The sequence below is a fragment of the Rattus norvegicus genome, chromosome 3 (genome assembly GCF_021556685.1).
Source record: "Rattus norvegicus strain SHRSP/BbbUtx chromosome 3, alternate assembly SHRSP_T2T, whole genome shotgun sequence".
Taxonomy (NCBI): domain Eukaryota; kingdom Metazoa; phylum Chordata; class Mammalia; order Rodentia; family Muridae; genus Rattus; species Rattus norvegicus.
Window position 1 is genome coordinate 136,434,187 of NC_141536.1, and position 18,104 is coordinate 136,452,290.

Sequence of the window (18,104 nt, forward strand, 5' to 3'; positions counted from 1 at the left end):
TAACACAGGTGTGATATATACCAAATGGGATGTGCTATCTAGCATATTAGTTCTGTGCATACCTCTGTTGATATTTTCTCTCAGAGAACATTAGTTTTATATTCTCCTATCCAGAAGTGAGATGATTCTTTTTCTTTAAAGGTTTAAAACAACAGATCTTATACAAAGTCAACCCTATGAGTGATTTTTTGAGCTATAGATAGGATAGTAACAAAGGCCTGGCTGTGATTTTTGTGAATGTTAGTCATCCACATGATTCAGTTAGATGTTACTGTAACGTTGCTGTTATAACTACAGGGCATATCTTCCTTGAGATGGAAGATTATTCACTATATTTCAGTCTTCTTACATAGAAAGTAAGAGTCTTCATTTATACAGGAGGAACTGCAAGTGCCTATGAAACGTGGATATCATCACAGAGAATAGAACATACTTGACACAGACTTGTTGATAAGAGCCTCAGGGTTCTTTGCATTTGATTCCATTTACCCGCATTGCAGTTGTTCTCAGACAAAAACTCAAGAGGATTGGGAGTACCTTTATTGAGCAAAGCATAGGTTTTTCATGGGAGGCTTACAATGGTTCATTTAAAAGAAGTGTGTGAAAAGTAAAAGGAAGACAATTGTTCAGGTGTACATAACTGGACTGCATATCTCTGCGACTCCTGGCATCCAGACTGAAGGGTGATTCCATATTAGAGTTCCAGAACTATAATCAATGTCTGCAAGTGGTGGGTAACAGTCCAGTCAGGCTCAGAGTCTCATTCAGTATAACAATTGAATCTTACAGCATTCATATTTTGCTCATAATAATCAGGATACAGTTGAAATTAACATATTTCTCTCTAAAAATGGAAAGAAATATAGATCGTTAGGGATATTAAAATTAAAAAGAGTATAATAATCCTGCTAAGTGAAATGGAAATGGTAACCATGTAAATGACACACTGGTCATCCCAGTGTCCTTGGGTCCCTGGATATTCAGCATAACTCTTCAGTGGACTATGTCATTGACAAAATTGTCTAAAGTTCACAAGATTTTATGTGAACAATCAAGAACTCATGAGATCCTGAATCCTGTTACACAACATGAGTCCCCAGGATCAGGGCCCATCTAGTTCTAGACCTTGACAATCATTAAGCATGGCACATGGAAAAAAATCAAAGAAGGGAATATTGATGTGAAAATAAGGTATGATACAAATATTGGAGAAGATAAGTGCTGCCACCCACAGTATCAGAGGAATCCAATGTGTAAGACAGCATCTGGCAGTTGAAACAGGAGTTCAACAAGAGGGATTAAAGTCATGAACATATGGCAGATCTTTTAGATGCACGGGACCAACCATGTAGGAAAGGTGATGGCAAGCAAGTAGGTTTTCTGGAGATGGCCCACCATTTTGCATAGCTGTGATTGGTGTGCTCTGAAAGGCATGGATCAATCCCAAAATAGCTTCTCACTTCTGATATTGCTTTCCTGCCACTATTACTGCTTAATAATTTCTGGGCATCATCTCACAATATTGAGCACAGATTCTTCATATCAATATGAAAACATTTTATGTAGTAGTGCTGTTTGAAGACTTCTTAGAATTTAATGAAAATGAAGGTACAACTTACCCTAACTTATGGGACACAATGAAAACTGTGCTAAGAGGAAAACTCATAGCTCTGACTGCCTGCAGAAAGAAACAGGAGAGAGCATATATCAGCAGCTTGACAGCACACCTAAAAGCTCTAGAACAAAATGAACCAAATATACCCAGGAGTAGTAGAAGGCAGGAAATAAACAAACTCAGAGCTGAAATCAACCAAGTAGAAACAAAGCAATCCCACTAAAATCAGGGACTAGACAAGGCTGCCCACTCTTTCCCTACTTATTCAATATAGTTCTTGAAGTTCTAGCCAGAGCAATCAGACAACAAAAGGAGATCAAGGGGATAAAGATTGGAAAAGAAGAAGTGAAAATGTCAATATTTGCAGATGATATGATAGTATATTTAAGTGATCCCAAAAGTTCCACCAGAGAACTACTAAACCTGATAAACTCCTTCAGCAAAGTGGCTAGGTATAAAATTAACTCAAATAAATGGATAACCATTTCTCTGAACAAAAGAGAAACAAGCTGAGAAAGAAATGAGGGAAATGACATCCTTCATAATTGCCCCAAATAGTATAAAGTACCTAGGTGTGACTTTAGCCAAGCAAGTAAAAGATCTGTATGATAAGAAATTCAAGTCTCTGCAGAAAGAAATTGAAGAAGACCTCAGAATATGGAAAGATCTCTCATGCTCCTGGATTGGCAGGGTTAACATAGTAAGAATGGCCATTTTACCATAAGCAATCTACAGATTCAATGCCATCCCCATCAAAATACCAATCCAATTCTTCAGAGAGTCAGACAGAACAATTTGCAAATTCATCTGGAATAACAAAAAACCCAGGATAGCTAAAGCTATCCTCAACAATAAAAGGACTTCAGGGGGAATCACTATCCCTGAACTCAAGCAGTATTACAGAGCAATAGTGATAAAAACTGCATGGTATTGGTACAGAGACAGACAGATAGACCAATGGAATAGAACTGAAGACACAGAAATGAACCCACACACCTATGGTCACTTGATTTTTGACAAAGGATCCAAAACCATCCAATGGAAAAAAGGTAGCATTTTCAGCAAATAGTCCTGGTTTAACTGGAGGTCAGCATGTAGAAGAATGCAGGTTGATTCATGCTTATCACCCTGTACAAAGCTTAAGACCAAGTGGATCAAGGACCTCCACATCAAACCAGATACACTCAAACTAATAGAAGAAAAAGTGGGGAAGCATCTCGAACTCATGGGCACTGGAGAAAATTTCCTGAAGAAAACCCCAGTGGCTTATGCTCTAAGTTCAAGAATAGACAAATGGGTTCTCATAAAACTGCAAAGATTCTGTAAGGCAAAGGACAGTAGTTAGGACAAACGGCAACCAATGGATTGGGAAAAGATCTTTACCAATCCTGCAACAGATAGAGAGCTAATATCCAAAATATACAAAGAACTCAAGAAGTTAGACTGCAGGAAGACACATAATCCCATAAAAAATGGGATTCAGAGCTAAACAAAGAATTCACAGCTGAGGAATGCTGAATGGCTGAGAAACACCTAAAGAAATGTTCAACATCTTTAGTCATAAGGGAAATGCAAATCAAAACAACCCTGAGATTTCACCTCAAACCAGTGAGGATGGCTAAGATCCAAAACTCAGGTGACAGCAAATGCTGGCGAGGATGTGGAGAAAGAAGAATGCTCCACCATTGTTGGTGGGATTGCAGACTGGCACAACCATTCTGGAAATCAGTCAGGAGGTTCCTCACAAAGTTGGACATTGAACTACCTGAGGACATAGCTATACCACTCTTGGGCATATACCCAAAAGTGGCCCCAACATATAACAAAGATAGGTGCTCCGCTATGTTCATAACATCCTTATTTATAATAGCCAGATGCTGGAAAGAACCCAGATGCCCTTCAACAGAGGAATGGATACAGAAAATGTGGTGCATCTACACAATAGAATATTACTCAGCTATCAGAAACAATGACTTTATGAAATTTATAGGCAAATGGATGGAATTGGAAAATATCATCCTGAGTGTGGTAACCTAATCATAGAAAAAACACATGGTATACACTCATTGATAAGTGGCTATTAGCCCAAATGCTTGAATTAACCTAGATGCACAGAACACATGAAGCTCAGGAACGATGACCAAAATGCGAATGCTTCACCCCTTAAGACTGAACTCCCAGTGAACTAGATTGTTGGGGGGAGGGCGGCAATGGGGGGAGGATGGGGAGGGGGACACCCATAGTGAAGGGGAGGGAGAGGGATTAGGGGGATGTTAGCCCAGAGACCGGGAAAGGGAATAACACTTGAAATGTATATAAGAAGTACTCAAGTTAATAATAATAATAATAATAATAATAATAATAATAATAATAATAATAATAATAATAATAAAAAGGGAACAAGAATACCCTTGGGAGAGAATAGGGAGGCGTAGTTTAGAAGAGAGGCAGAAGGATCACCCATTCAGAGCCTGCCCCACATTTGGCCCATACACATACAGTCAGGGAACTAGATAAGATGGATGAAGCAAAGAAGTGCAGGCTGACTGGAACCGCACTCTCCCAATCTCTCCTGAGAGACACAGCCAGAATACAGCAAATACATAGGCGAATGCCAGCAGCAAACCACTGAACTGAGAACGGGACCCTCTTGAAGGAATCAGAGAAAGGACTGGAAGAGCTTGAAGGGGCTGGGGACCCCATATGAACAACAATACCAACCAACCAGAGCTTCCAAGGACTAAGCCACTACCCAAAGACTGGACTGACCCTAGGCTCCAACCTCATACGTAGCAATGAATAGCCTAGTAAAGAGCACCAGTGGAAGGAGAAGCCCTTGTTTCTGCCAAGACTGATCCATGAGTTAACGTGATTGTTGTGGGGAGGATGGGTAGGAGAAGCCCATATATAAGGGGAGGAGGAAGGGTTAGGGGGATGTTGGCCCAGAAACCTGGAAGGGGAATAACAATCGAAATGTAAATAAGAAATACTCAAGTTAATAAAGATTATAAAATAATAGTGCTTTTTAGATGAATTAATGACTATAGAATTCTTGATTCGATTCAATAATTTTAGATAGAAATTTAAGGAGAAGGTTTTATTTTCCCAGAAAGATGTAATAAAGTTAAAATCAAGAACAGTACATGCACCTCCTCATAGAATAATGAATGAATTATAATGAATGAAATGAGCTTTAAAGATTCAAGTAAGATGAGAAAGAAATTTGAGACATACCTTAGATCAATGAAAGACATTAATTCTAGGTAGTATCCAGGCATGATGCTAACAGTGTGCACTGGAATTTAGCAAGGACATGTGAAACTGTTGTTTTAAACTTATAATGAGTTTATAGAGTGAAACACTACTTTGACCTGACTATCTACAACCTTCCATAACTCCTTTTTTTGAAATTTCATCTGTGAGGTATATTCTAAAAAGCTAAAAAATACTCAGAGAAAAATAAAATGTAATGTGTAGTTGTAGTGGGATATTCTCTATTCACACAATGTTTATATTTACTTTTTATATAGTATATATGTATATCTGTCTGTCTGTGTGTATGTACATACATATGTATGCTTAATAATATTTATTATTAAAATGTATGTCTATATGTATACATGTGCACTTTTGAAGTTGAGTGGTTGTCATCAGCCAAATTTGTGTGTGTGTGAGTGTGTGAGTGTGTGTGTGTGTGTGTGAGTGTGTGTGTGTGTGTGTGTGTGTGTGTGGTGTATGCTTGACTTTAATTTTACACTTTTTCATTTTCTATGATTCACAAAAGGTTAATGAATTCCTAGGCTCTTACCTGTGTATCAAGAAATCCCCAAGTAAAAGCAGCCAAGTAACTAAGTTTCTTTTCCCAATACTCTCCTAACATCAGCAATCAAAAGTCAGAAACCATTAGCTTCTGGAACCAGAACAGTAAGAGATAGTTAAAGGCCAGAGGTCATGAACCTTTGGTCTGCTTATAACCACCACACCTCAGTACCTGAATGACTGTGTGGGGCTTTTAAAAGTAAACCTTGTAAATGATGGTGAGGTTGGGAATAAGAGACTCTCTTCTGACAAGCAACCATATCCACAACACTTTATTCTGTCAATGAGCAAAAATTCAATCATACCCTTGGAAGTAAAGTTCCCAGCAAATGGAGAATAATAATTGTTATGGACTTTTCCTCCTCATCTGTGCACAGTGCTACTTTAGAGGAATTGATGCACTCAACAAGTGTATCTATTTTTCTTATTGATCATCCCCACTTTCTCTCTATAAAAGTTTGCACATGATCTTTTCCTGTGCACTTCATTTATATTACCTTGCTGCAAGCATAAAATACTAGCACAAAACCCTTCTCAGATATTATACACCGGTCCTATTTTTCACAAGGTTTTTTCAGCAAGAGGGGTCACTTAGTGTTCATACCTTCAGTTCTTCTGTTTGTTCTTGGAAGGGACATTTGCCCAGATTAGACAGGAACTTCCTGCATCTGATTCTTCCAGGCAATGATATATAGTACATTGTTTCTCCAGGAGTCCGCTTTAGAAAAGGAACAGGATTAATTGTATCACTTCTCATTGGTAAGTTTCTCTTTGTAGTAGCTCTTTGAAATGGAAATAATTATTTTTTATCATTTATTTCAGCATTCTTTAGCTGCATGGATTATTCCTCACACAACAAATAAAACTTATCTTCATAGAAATTGTTTCCCACCTTACTGGTTGTTTGATTATGAGCATCTTTCATGAGTTGTCTTGTGCTAATAAGAAGAAGGAAACATGACAAAAGAGAAGAATAAAATCCATTCAGTGGAATTAGGAATGAAAGGATTATATCTGTGAGTTATAGTGTTGCCAGAAACAACTCTATACATATGGAAAATTTAAGGGGCAGCACTGGATACCTTTGGCCTGTTTGGGGCTCTTTTCTTTCATGGCCACACGGAAAGCTGCTGAAGCTCAGGTTAATTAATTATCATCTCCAAAGGAAGTGTCGTTGAAAAGGGTCCTCTAATCCAGAGAGGAACACCAACTTACAGAAGGTTTTCTGCTCAGTATGAAGAGTTCAATGGAAAACACTTCAAAATTCAAGTTTATGATTTGTGCACATACCCTTACTCTAACCCACAAGTTCTTGTATATTTATCCCCAGCTCTATCCCTTCATAAATAACTACATTTCTACACATTTCTCTCCAATACTCACATTTTCTCAAAATATCCATATATCTATACCAATGCATGAGCATAGTACCTCTGCCACCCTGCCCAACTTCTCAGGAGACAAGGCATTACCAAATACACACCTTTATGGCATAGAATTCCCTCTCTAAATGACATTGGTGGAAGTCAGACTCAGTATTTTTACATGTGGTTTTAACCATTTCAATTTCTCCAATTTCCTATGAAGAAAGGAGCACAATTGTTTTGTAGTTCTGTATTTTTATTTACATGTATGCTTTAATTTACTTTTGTAGCTAACACTTTTATTTTGGATCCATGTCAATATTATTGCCATCTGAACACACACACAAACTACTTCCAACAGAATGATTTTCAGGACCTTTTTCTGTGTACATCTTTACTCTAAGAAATAGAAGAAATAAGACATCAACGTTGGAAGTCTGTGACTAACATTTTTCAATATTGTTAATAAGGTAGAACCAGCCTGGAATAGAAACCAAAAGGACAGGTAAGAACCATTCCCAATACATGATCTGCTCTGAGAAGAAGGGAGGCTTTAGAATGCAGCATGAATTGAATGATCCTATTAATTTCAGGATAAAAGGTAGTCACACTTTGCACCTCTAACAAGGTTTCAGGTTGGTTTGTTCACCTAATGATCACCATTAATACCTACATTTAACACAGAGCATCCCTTTCATTTGGTTTCTAATTATAGTTCCTTCAGTGGACAGGAGAATTTGGAATGCTACACACAAGGGGAAACTTCATCACAAATAAATAGAGCCTGTGAGTGTCTCAATTCTAAATTTGATCATTGATACTAACATATCTCATGGCATTTTAGTCACTTGTGCAGTTAACAAATTGGCACTTACATATTCATTGCGGAGGGAATCTCAGATACTTTTCCTGGAAGAAACCAAGCTAAAATAATAGAATTTGTCCTTTGAAACCATGAGTAAGGACAATTTTCCCTGGAATGATGCTTATCCTGTGTCTACATTTCGACTCAGGTATACACTGAACAATAGGCATCTTTGTTATGTGTTTGGATTGCACATTTTCCTTTTTTGTAATTTTATAATTTTAACATTTACTCAGGTTTTTGGAAAGTCTAGTATTTGTGCCTTGACTAACAAATTGGCTGAGTGTAGTATGTTTCAGGGGTTGACTCTACATTGCTGAATGATATAGCGTACAAGGTGGTCATCCTTCACAGTTGGTTACTAGTTGCATCGGTCATAGGTCCTAATGTTTTTTTTTTTTTTTTTTTTTTTTTTTTGCAAAATTAGGACTCTAGTTCCTAAGTGCTGCTCCAGGATCATTCCAAGGTCACTAGAAAAAAGGATGTATAATCTCCAGGTTAATTTGAAAATACAAGCCTACAAATTACATGCTGGGAATTGCTCAGATGACTTTACCTGTCCTTTAGAGGTCTCCATACAATTTGAAATTTGGCTCATTGTGCATGGTTAATTATTATTATTTTTTGGATGTAATAAGCAAAGGCGAGGTTTATTACGGAGATCTATTACGGGGATCTCCAGGCTGACACATATCCCGTGCAGGAGACAGAGGTATCTACCTGGACTTTTAGAAGCAATGGATTTTTATAGGGTGAGGAACAGGGGGATGGGGAGAGTCGGCTCGGCTGTAAGTGATTGGCTCATTCAAACATAGCAGTGAGATTACAGCACAGCAGAAGAGTACGTGCTGACTGGGGCATTCGATTTTAGAAGCCAGGGGCTTATCAGGGTTTGAAGGACATCTGGTTAAAGTGTGGCTCTGAGTAAGCTTGGGGAGGTGCCCTCCTGTCAAATGGTTTGGTTTATGAGTCAGTCGAAATAACTCGGGCTGGTTCCTGCATTCCTTTTCTTTATCTTTATGGTCTGTTAGTCCGGGTGAGGCTGCCTGGACTTGTGTTTCACAGTGTTTAGCCCTGAGTCTGTGAATTTTGAAACTTATTCTTTTAACTTCATATTTTTGAAACTTAAATCTGTATAATTTTCCTTTCATTCTCCTCTTCTTCTACTAAGTAATTCTAATCTTAGAATTTTGATATCAAGTCTCGTATTTGGTCTCACCAGTTGTCCTAACTGACTGGTACTGTTGTCTCAGAACCATCAACTGAACAGTACCCACGCGATTTTTAACAAAAGCAATTAACCTGTTTGTCATGCAGGGGCCAAAAACTAAAACCAAGAAAATTATTAGTAATGGGCCAGCCATAGCAGAGAGTAGGGTAGTCATCCTAGGAGACCGAGTGAACCAAGACTCAAACCAACCTTGTTAAGTGTCTCTATCTTTTTGTAGGAGTCAAGCCTATTCCCACACCTATCCCACCTATCAACCACCCAGGGCAAACATGTTGAGTGTCCCTCTAGGTCCCAGCTCTCAGCCCCAACAGCTAGTATGCGGCTGGTGAGGGCTGAGAATTGACGGCTGTCAGAGTGGTCAGCAGCACCAGGTACGATCCTTTCTAGAGAGGCTCAAGTGTCTGGGCTCTGTGTCATCGTATGTAGCTGAGTCTCCGACCTGGAACTGATGAGATGTCTCAGGGGTCCCTGGGGTATAGGCTGTTGCCAGCTGTGACCAGACTTCTTTCTGTATCACCTGTAGGTCTTTTAGCCTGGCATACAAATCATTATTACTATGACATGTTGGTTCAATAACATCATCTAATACAGCTGAGGCCCCATATAAGATCTCAAAGGGGGTAAGGCTGAATCTGGAGGGGATATTTCTTGCTCTGAAGAGAGCAAGAGGGAAGGAGTGCCACCCAGTCTGCCCCAGTCTCCATGGTCAATTTGGTCAGGGTCTCTTTATAGTTTTATTTATTTACTCTACCTGTCCTGAACTTTGACGTCTGTAGAAACAATGTAATTTCCAATCGACCTCTAAATACTTGGCCACACCCTGGCTTACCTTGGCAACGAAAGTCGGGCCGTTGTCTGACCAGATTACCTTGGGCACTCCAGACCTGGGGAAGATTTCTTCCAGTATCTTCTTGATGACTGCCGAGGCCATCTCTTGCTTGGTGAGGAAGGCTTCTATCTATTCCTAAGAAAGTATCTACAAGCACTAGGAGATACTTGAGATCATATTTTCCTGGTTTTATCTCAGTGAAGTTCACTTCGACTTTTCACTAAACTCTCTAGGTCTCTTTGCCCTGTTTGCTTGCTACGCATTCACTTATTGACATACCTTATACTTTTTACTGTCTCTCTGCCTAAAATCTTAAAGTCTATTACATACACCTTAACTATTTGGGCAAACTTTTTTTTTATTAACTTGAGTATTTCTTATATACATTTCGAGTGTTATTCCCTTTCCCGGTATCTGGGCAAACATCCCCCTCCCCCCTCCCCTTCCTTATGGATGTTCCCCTCCCAACCCTCCCCCCATTGCCGCCCTCCCCCCAACAGTCTAGTTCACTGGGGGTTCAGTCTTAGCAGGACCCAGGGCTTCCCCTTCCACTGGTGCTCTTACTAGGATATTCATTGCTACCTATGGGGTCAGAGTCCAGGGTCAGTCCATGTATAGTCGTTAGGTAGTGGCTTAGTCCCTGGAAGCTCTGGTTGCTTGGCATTGTTGTACATATGGGGTCTTGAGCCCCTTCAAGCTCTTCCAGTTCTTTCTCTGATTCCTTCAACGGGGGTCCTATTCTCAGTTCAGTGGTTTGCTGCTGGCATTCGCCTCTGTATTTGCTGTTTTCTGGCTGTGTCTCTCAGGAGCGATCTACATCCGGCTCCTGTCGGTCTGCACTTCTTTGCTTCATCCATCTTGTCTAATTGGGTGGCTGTATATGTATGGGCCACATGTGGGGCAGGCTCTGAATGGGTGTTCCTTCAGTCTCTGTTTTAATCTTTGCCTCTCTCTTCCCTGCCAAGGGTATTCTTGTTCCCCTTTTAAAGAAGGAGTGAAGCATTCACATTTTGATCATCCGTCTTGAGTTTCATCTGTTCTAGGCATCTAGGGTAATTCAAGCATTTGGGCAAATAGCCACTTATCAATGAGTGCATACCATGTGTGTTTTTCTGTGATTGGGTTACCTCACTCAGGATGATATTTTCCAGTTCCGACCATTTGCCTACGAATTTCATAAAGTCATTGTTTTTGATAGCTGAGTAATATTCCATTGTGTAGATGTACCACAATTTCTGTATCCATTCCTCTGTTGAAGGGCATCTGGGTTCTTTCCAGCTTCTGGCTATTATAAATAAGGCTGCAATGAACATAGTGGAGCACGTGTCTTTTTTATATGTTGGGGCATCTTTTGGGTATATGCCCAAGAGAGGTATAGCTGGATCCTCAGGCAGTTCAATGTCCAATTTTCTGAGGAACCTCCAGACTGATTTCCAGAATGGTTGTACCAGTCTGCAATCCCAACAACAATGGAGGAGTGTTCCTCTTTCTCCGCATCCTGACCAGCATCTGCTGTCACCTGAGTTTTTGATCTTACCCATTCTCACGGGTGTGAGGTGAAATCTCAGGGTTGTTTTGATTTGCATTTCCCTTATGACTAAAGATGTTGACCATTTCTTTCGGTGTTTCTCAGCCATTCAACATTCCTCAACTGTGAATTCTTTGTTTAGGTCTGAACTCCATTTTTTAATAGGGTTATTTGACTCCCTGCGGTCTAACTTCTTGAGTTCTTTGTATATTTTGGATATAAGCCCTCTATCTGTTGTAGGATTGGTAAAGATCTTATCCGAACAGTTGGTTGACGTTTTGTCCTAACCACAGTGTCCTTTGCCTTACAGAAGCTTTGCAGTTTTATGAGATCCCATTTGTCGATTCTTGATCTTAGAGCGTAAGCCATTGGTGTTTTGTTTAGGAAATTTTTTCCAGTGCCCATGTGTTCCAGATGCTGCCCTAGTTTTTCTTCTATTAGTTTGAGTGTGTCTGGTTTGATGTGGAGGTCCTTGATCCACTTGGACTTAAGCTTTGTACAGGGTGATAAGCATGGATCGATCTGCATTCTTCTACATGTTGACCTCCAGTTGAACCAGCACCATTTGCTGAAAATGCTATCTTTTTTCCATTGGATGGTTTCAGCTCCTTTGTCAAAAATCAAGTGACCATAGGTGTGTGGGTTCATTTCTGGGTCTTCAATTCTATTCCATTGGTCTATCTGTCTGTCTCTGTACCAATACCATGCAGTTTTTATCACTATTGCTCTGTAATTCTGCTTGAGTTCAGGGATAGTGATTCCCCCTGAAGTCCTTTTATTGTTGAGGATAGCTTTAGCTATCCTGGGTTTTTTGTTATTCCAGATGAATTTGCAAATTCTTCTGTCTAACTCTTTGAAGAATTGGATTGGTATTTTGATGGGGATTGCATTGAATCTGTAGATCGCTTTTGGTAAAATTGCCGTTTTTACTATATTAATCCTGCCAATCCATGAGCATGGGAGATCTTTCCATCTTCTGAGGTCTTCTTCAATTTCCTTCTTCATTGTCTTGAAGTTCTTATTGTACAGATCTTTTACTTGCTTTGTTAAAGTCACTCTGAGGTACTTTATATTATTTGGGTCTATTATGAAGGGTGTCATTTTGGACAAACTTTTTATCTAAGTGAGTCCATTTCTGTATTTGGCAAAGTGAGTCTTTTTTTTTTGTTCTCTGGGGAGTATAGCTTTCCCCTCAAGTGTGCCATTGTCTTTTTTTTTTTCATTTAAGCAATTTTGCCTTTTCTTCTGTCGTACATTATAAGTGAGGCCATCCCTTAGTCCAATCCCAGTTCCCAGTGGCTGTCTCCTGCAGGCCTGTAACCAGGATAGGCTCCTGCATAGCCATTTCTTGAGCCACTTGATCTGCTTTGTTACTGCCCCATGTCACTGAATCTCTTCCCTCCTGATATCCTGAGCAATGAATAATACTCACGGTTGTTGGCTTCATCAGGTCATCCAAGAGATGGTAAAGACATCTGCGGCACTTATGTGCTGGGGGGTTGGGGTTCTGCCATTCCAGATGACATTGTGTTGTCCACCATGGCAGCACCCACTTATCTCTGACCTTCATGAAGAGAACTGTTTCCGTCTGTGAACAAGGTCCTCGGCTTTCAGCAGGGGTCAATCAGCCAGTCGCAGAGGTCTTTCTTCCACCTATGGGCTTCTGCCAGTACTTGACACTCGTTCTATGGTGGCTCCAGGTCTGGATTGGGCAGCAAGGTGACCAGATTGCCCCCAACCAGTGGAGAATCTAGTCCATGGCAGCTGACCAGTGGTCCCATCCTCTGGGACATTTTATTCAAAGGCAAAACATCAGCCACTCTATCACAGTTTAAGTCCTGGAATGGGTGATAATTGTTAGTGCCCGGCTGGCAGGAGTGACGTGTTCCAGGCAGAACAGCACTAAGCCACACATCTCCCAGCATCAGGTACTGGTGCACTGAGACAGGTCTTAAGCTCCACATACACAGTCTGCAGATATGCATACACATGGCCTCACCCAGCCAATTCAGCCCACACAAGCCATTTTGGAGAGCAAATTTCTTATGAGCAAGGGATAGGGGCAGTCAGGGATGACCATGAACTAGTGGGTTACCCGGCCCACGCCAAGGTCCACTGTTCTTCGGGCAGTTCATAAGTATCATTTGTTGTTGGTAGTCCCCTGTACTCATGGTCTTTTGCTGGACACTAGTCCATTTGGACATAGGAGCACAGAGTGTTAGGCCCTCTGCATTCACAAAACAACTGGGCAGGCTTTCCTTCCATCTTTGTGCATAGTCAGCACTCTAGGACCAAGTGGCTTGCCTTTGGAGTCACTGGAGAGGCCCCTCTTGTTCTTCCTGTGGCAGTCCTTGACCCAGTGTACTTTTTCTTTGCATTAGGCACACTGATCTTTAGCCAGGAATTCTCTTCTCTACTGTCTTCCTAGGTTCCCTAACTACTGTGGCCAGTATATGTTCCTCTCTTGTCTTTTATCTCTATTTATCTCTCTAACTTCCTCTTCTTTTTGTCTCTTTTCCATAGCTTCCTGTTCTTTTCATCTTACTTCTTTCTCTTTCTCAGTCTCTCTGTTCAAATTTACTTTCTCAGTAACTTATATTAACTCTCAGCAACTTAGCTTAACCCTTTAAATTTCTGTAACTTTCTCTTCATATACTTTCCTTATCTTAGCCAGATTGGTGGGGCTTTTTCCAGCCCCTTGGAGATCCACCCTTGGAGCCTGGGGGCAGACCCGGAGCACTCCCTACCTTCAGGGGTATTGAAGTCAACAGTCAGGAGTGAGGGCCTTCCATCCATGTCTGGAACATTCTTTCTGGCCTCTAGTAGGATTTTGTCTTTCCTCAGTGGTAAAGAAGACCTGTAACAGTTCTCAAGTGGGATGGTGAGAAAACAAGAAGGGAATCTAGAGAATAGAGGTCCACTGAAGAGGACAAATAGCATTTAGTCACACCGCTAAACTAGGAGGCCTTTTTTGGACAAAAAGGCCATTGTAAATATAAGCACAAGCTTTGTCTATGAAACAGAAAGGTGAGCAGAGGGGCAGCCTATCTGTTACCGGCTGCCTCTCTGGACTTAGATTTTCCCTTAAGGAGTACCTCTCTTCAGTGTCAGCTTGGTGGCTTTGCCTCTCAAGTAAACCAGCCTCCAAATGACACTAGGCTTCTAGTAACAACTAATAACAAAAGGATGGAGGGATGGTTAGAAACTGGGTGCTAGATACTAAGCAGCTGACAAAAGAATTGTAACCAGTTCACCTGGGGCTTCCTGTCTCTTACATCTAATAAAGAGATTGTTAATACTATAGTACCAACCTTTAATAAAAAAAAACAAAACTATAGCTCTCCCCGTGTCTCTGAATACCAGGACTACAGTAGTAGTCCTTCACCAAGCTGTCTCACTTGGCTAAAGGCCCATGGAAAAGAAAACATTAATCCTGACCTTGGCCACAGCCAAAGCCTGAATTCTAAATTTTGACTAGCAAAACAAAGTTCTTCACAGTTTGTTGTAGATTCTTTTTGAAACTATTTTAGGGGCTTCTCTGCTCCCCAACCTGGGGCATCTCTCCTTGGGGAGGAGGCTCAAGAGAGAAAGATAAAACTCCTGGCAGAAAACACATTCTCTCAAGCAAATTATTTTCAGCTTTTAACTTAAGCGCCAAGAGGACCAAGTAAAACTCTTTGACAAACAAAGCAAACAGTTCCATGATTTCAAACACAGTCGTCAGTCCAAGATTTTAAACACAGTCGTCAGTCCAAATTCAAAAACGAAACAAAAGCCAAAAAGACACTCGACAATACCACAGAAAACAAACCAGACAAACAAGTCCAAGACAAAGCATCCTATAACCAATTTCCACAGATGCCTGGTACCTTCAGTACCTGGCCCAAACTGCAGTTTAACCTTAGCCACTTCTGGGATGAGATGGACCATCTGATTCCACCTCCCAAGAGGATTCCAGAGTGTCCTCTTTCCCTAACGTCCTTCCAATGGTCCACCATCAAAGACAAAGGGGTTGTCACAGTCTGCCCCATGGCAAAGAAAAAGAACACCAAACACAGAAACAGAATACAGACAACAGACACTAACACGTCCAAGCACACTTGTCCGCACCTATACTTAAATAGGCAGCCGAACGCGACCTCCGACGGAGTGGGATTCCTCATCCACTCCCGCCTAGGTAAAAGGAGCACTCCATTTCCTTTGTTTCAGAAAACCACAGTCAGGTCCTCCTGACTGCCCACAGTCGGGCTCTCCCAACTGCTCTCCTCCCATGGAACGTCTTCCAGGGGCTTCAGCTTGCGGGAGCCAGATGATCCTCACAGACCTCAAAGGCAGCTGCACCGAGTAGGGATACACATCCACTCTCCTAGCACAGGGCAGGAATACACATCTACCCTCTTAGCACAGGGCAGGAATACCCATCCACCCTCTTAGCACAGGGCAGGAATACCCATCCATCCTCTTAACACTGACTGGTACTAAGACACACACATATACACACACGGCAGAACCAAAACAGACAGACACAGATTGACCAATGCGGCACTGCTCACACACAAACACTCAGACAAACATCCAACTCACCTCCAAGGGGTCTTCAGAGTCTGGGGTGGTCGCGAAGATCCCGGACGAGCTCCCAAATGAAAGATCCTAGCTCGAGTCTCAGGATGGTGCGCCCCAGAAAACACCAATCCCGGACGAGTCCCCAAATGAAAGATCCCCGAAGAGAGACCCTTATTCAAGTCTTGGGAAATCGTGGACCCCAGACACAGAGAGACCATTTTGGATATAATAAGCAAAGACGAGGTTTATTATGGAGATCTATTATGGGGATCTCCGGGCCGACACGTATCCTGCGCAGGAGACAGAGGTGTCGACCGCATGGTGAATTTTTATAAAGCGCACACATGCACCTTTTGAAATATACCCTTAAGTTCTTTTTCTGTAGGTTCTCACCTAGCACATTTAACATCGTTTTTTGTGTCTTGCCATTGTCAATCAACTTTTTTGGGTTAATAGCATCTGCATCTAGCCTAGAAGAAATGGCCATTTTCCACTGTGGAATAGAATCTTACTCAATATCTATATTAGAAAACTTTCTCAGGTTCTGTATGTAAAGCACAGCTGAACAGAGAATGTGGGAGCCATAGTCTGCCCTGGTTGTCGATGTCAGTGGTCATATACAAGAAGGAAATATGTATGATATTATCAGAGCAAGTACAATGACTCTTCATTTTCCAGAAAGAAATATTTACTATATAGAAAATTCCATAGTTTGCTGAAGTACACAAATAGTTATTATCATGAGATTTGGAAAAAAAATATTGACATAAACCCACATACCAGAAGCCCCTTGCACTACATGACAGTGAGGAGGATGAAGCAAACATGGCCACATGTAACACTGGACAGAAAGGAGGCAGGATCAACAAGGATGCTGTGAACTCATAATGAGTAGTATGAGGGAAACTTCATTTCCCATAATAATAATTAGAATTAGGCTATCTAGAGATTGCAGTAAGGAAAGATGCAATTAATAAGGCAGAAATACCAAGTTTGTTCCTGTTCTCCCATCAATGTAAAAAGATATTTAATTAACCAAAGGCATCTATGACTTCCATATATACAGTGACAAACTGGCTCCAAACAATACACATGTACAGACACACACACACTCGCGTGCGCATGCAGAAAGACGCACACACACACACACACACACACACACACATACACACACACACACACACATAACTGAAATACTTGAAAGAGTATGAAAACATTCCTTCTTCAATAATAAATGTTTGTGTTTCTGTTTGTCCTATTGTATGGTCCTTCATTAAACAGTGTACATTTCCATCTGGTGTTTAATGTCATTTAGCCAAATTAGAGGACACCTTATGTTAACTGTGAAATAGAAAAATATTGTTTCCTATTTACTTCCAGCAAATTTAAACAGAATAAGATGTAGAGCTCCCACCGTATGCTAGCATTTTTTGTTTTGCAGGATTTCTGGTCTGTGTGTGGATACTATCTCTTAGGAGTTCTTTGAAATCAGGTAGAATAATGCAATTCTGAGAAGGCATTTCAGTACTAAGAATGCGTCATTCTATCTGTAGTGTGATAAGACCTTCCATGAGCCATCTGTTTCAGAAAATGAATATTGTATATTGGAGATAAGCAAGCATGGTTACAGAAAAGACTGTAGTAATAGACTAAAAAAAAGGATAGTGCTACACATGGACAAATCAACACTGTCTCTCACCCTGGGTGAAGTACTTACCCATATGTGCATGATGAATGACTGATTTTTTATGTTGCTGAGATATGTGTCATCACTGTACTTGTTGTACAGAAATTTGAAGACATCATATACATCATTTAGTTTGTTTTTTCCATGAAGTTTCCTTTAAAATATTCCCTACCTCCCATGGTACTTTTTGCAGTTGCATGATTGAAGTTCAGAAACAGTACAAAGATGGCCAGTAGGAGCAGTGTTCCACATAGGGTTTTGCACATTTTCTTCTCAGATATGAAAGGGGAGCTTCAGAATAGAAGAGGTTTCAAGATGCCTGGGAAGTAAGTACACTTCTTTTATCTTAAATGCTGAACCTCCTATTTAGCCACACCTTCCAAATGGAATCCTCTTTTTGTTTACCTCACTATCCTTATTCTTGCCAACTTCAATACCTCTAGTACACTTGTTACTTCATGTATACCCATTTAGGATTTCTGCCACTTGTCTGACTTCTCAGCTTAGACCTTCCCATCACTAGACCTGGCTCTCCTCCTCTGCTTTCCAATATTGATTTTTTTTTGTTATCCCGAGTGGTAAAACATTTATTGGACCTGGATA

The 18,104-nt window shown here is 40.7% G+C and overlaps 1 protein-coding gene across 3 annotated transcripts; it reads right to left on the reverse strand.

Moving 5' to 3' along the window:
* Positions 1-519: 519 nt before the first annotated feature.
* LOC148006553 (cystatin-related protein 1-like) lies at positions 520-17,824 on the reverse strand. Of its 3 annotated transcripts, none has more exons than XM_087655199.1 (5): positions 17,532-17,824; positions 6,918-7,013; positions 6,039-6,152; positions 1,620-1,678; positions 520-844 (listed from the first exon to the last, which is right to left on the reverse strand). In XM_087655199.1, exons 1-5 carry the CDS (start codon positions 17,541-17,543, stop codon positions 793-795), a joined length of 333 nt encoding a protein of 110 aa, XP_087511325.1. In that variant the 5' UTR covers positions 17,544-17,824; the 3' UTR covers positions 520-792. The 3 variants fall into 3 exon arrangements, with proteins under 3 accessions (XP_087511325.1, XP_087511327.1, XP_087511326.1); XM_087655200.1 differs by lacking the exon at positions 17,532-17,824 and adding an exon at positions 15,362-15,639 and having other exon boundaries at positions 521-844; XM_087655201.1 differs by lacking the exon at positions 1,620-1,678 and having other exon boundaries at positions 17,532-17,822.
* Between the last annotated feature and the right edge of the window lie 280 nt (positions 17,825-18,104).

What these genes read in the sequence shown, in the direction of transcription:
- LOC148006553 (XM_087655199.1), bottom strand. An exon ending in AACAAACAGAAGAACTGAAG is followed by an intron (nt 1,679 to 6,038) that starts GTATGAACACTA and finishes TTCTTTCTGCAG; the next exon opens with GCAGTCAGAGCTATGAGTTT. An exon ending in ATTGTGTCCCATAAGTTAGG is followed by an intron (nt 845 to 1,619) that starts GTAAGTTGTACC and finishes TTCCATTTTTAG; the next exon opens with AGAGAAATATGTTAATTTCA.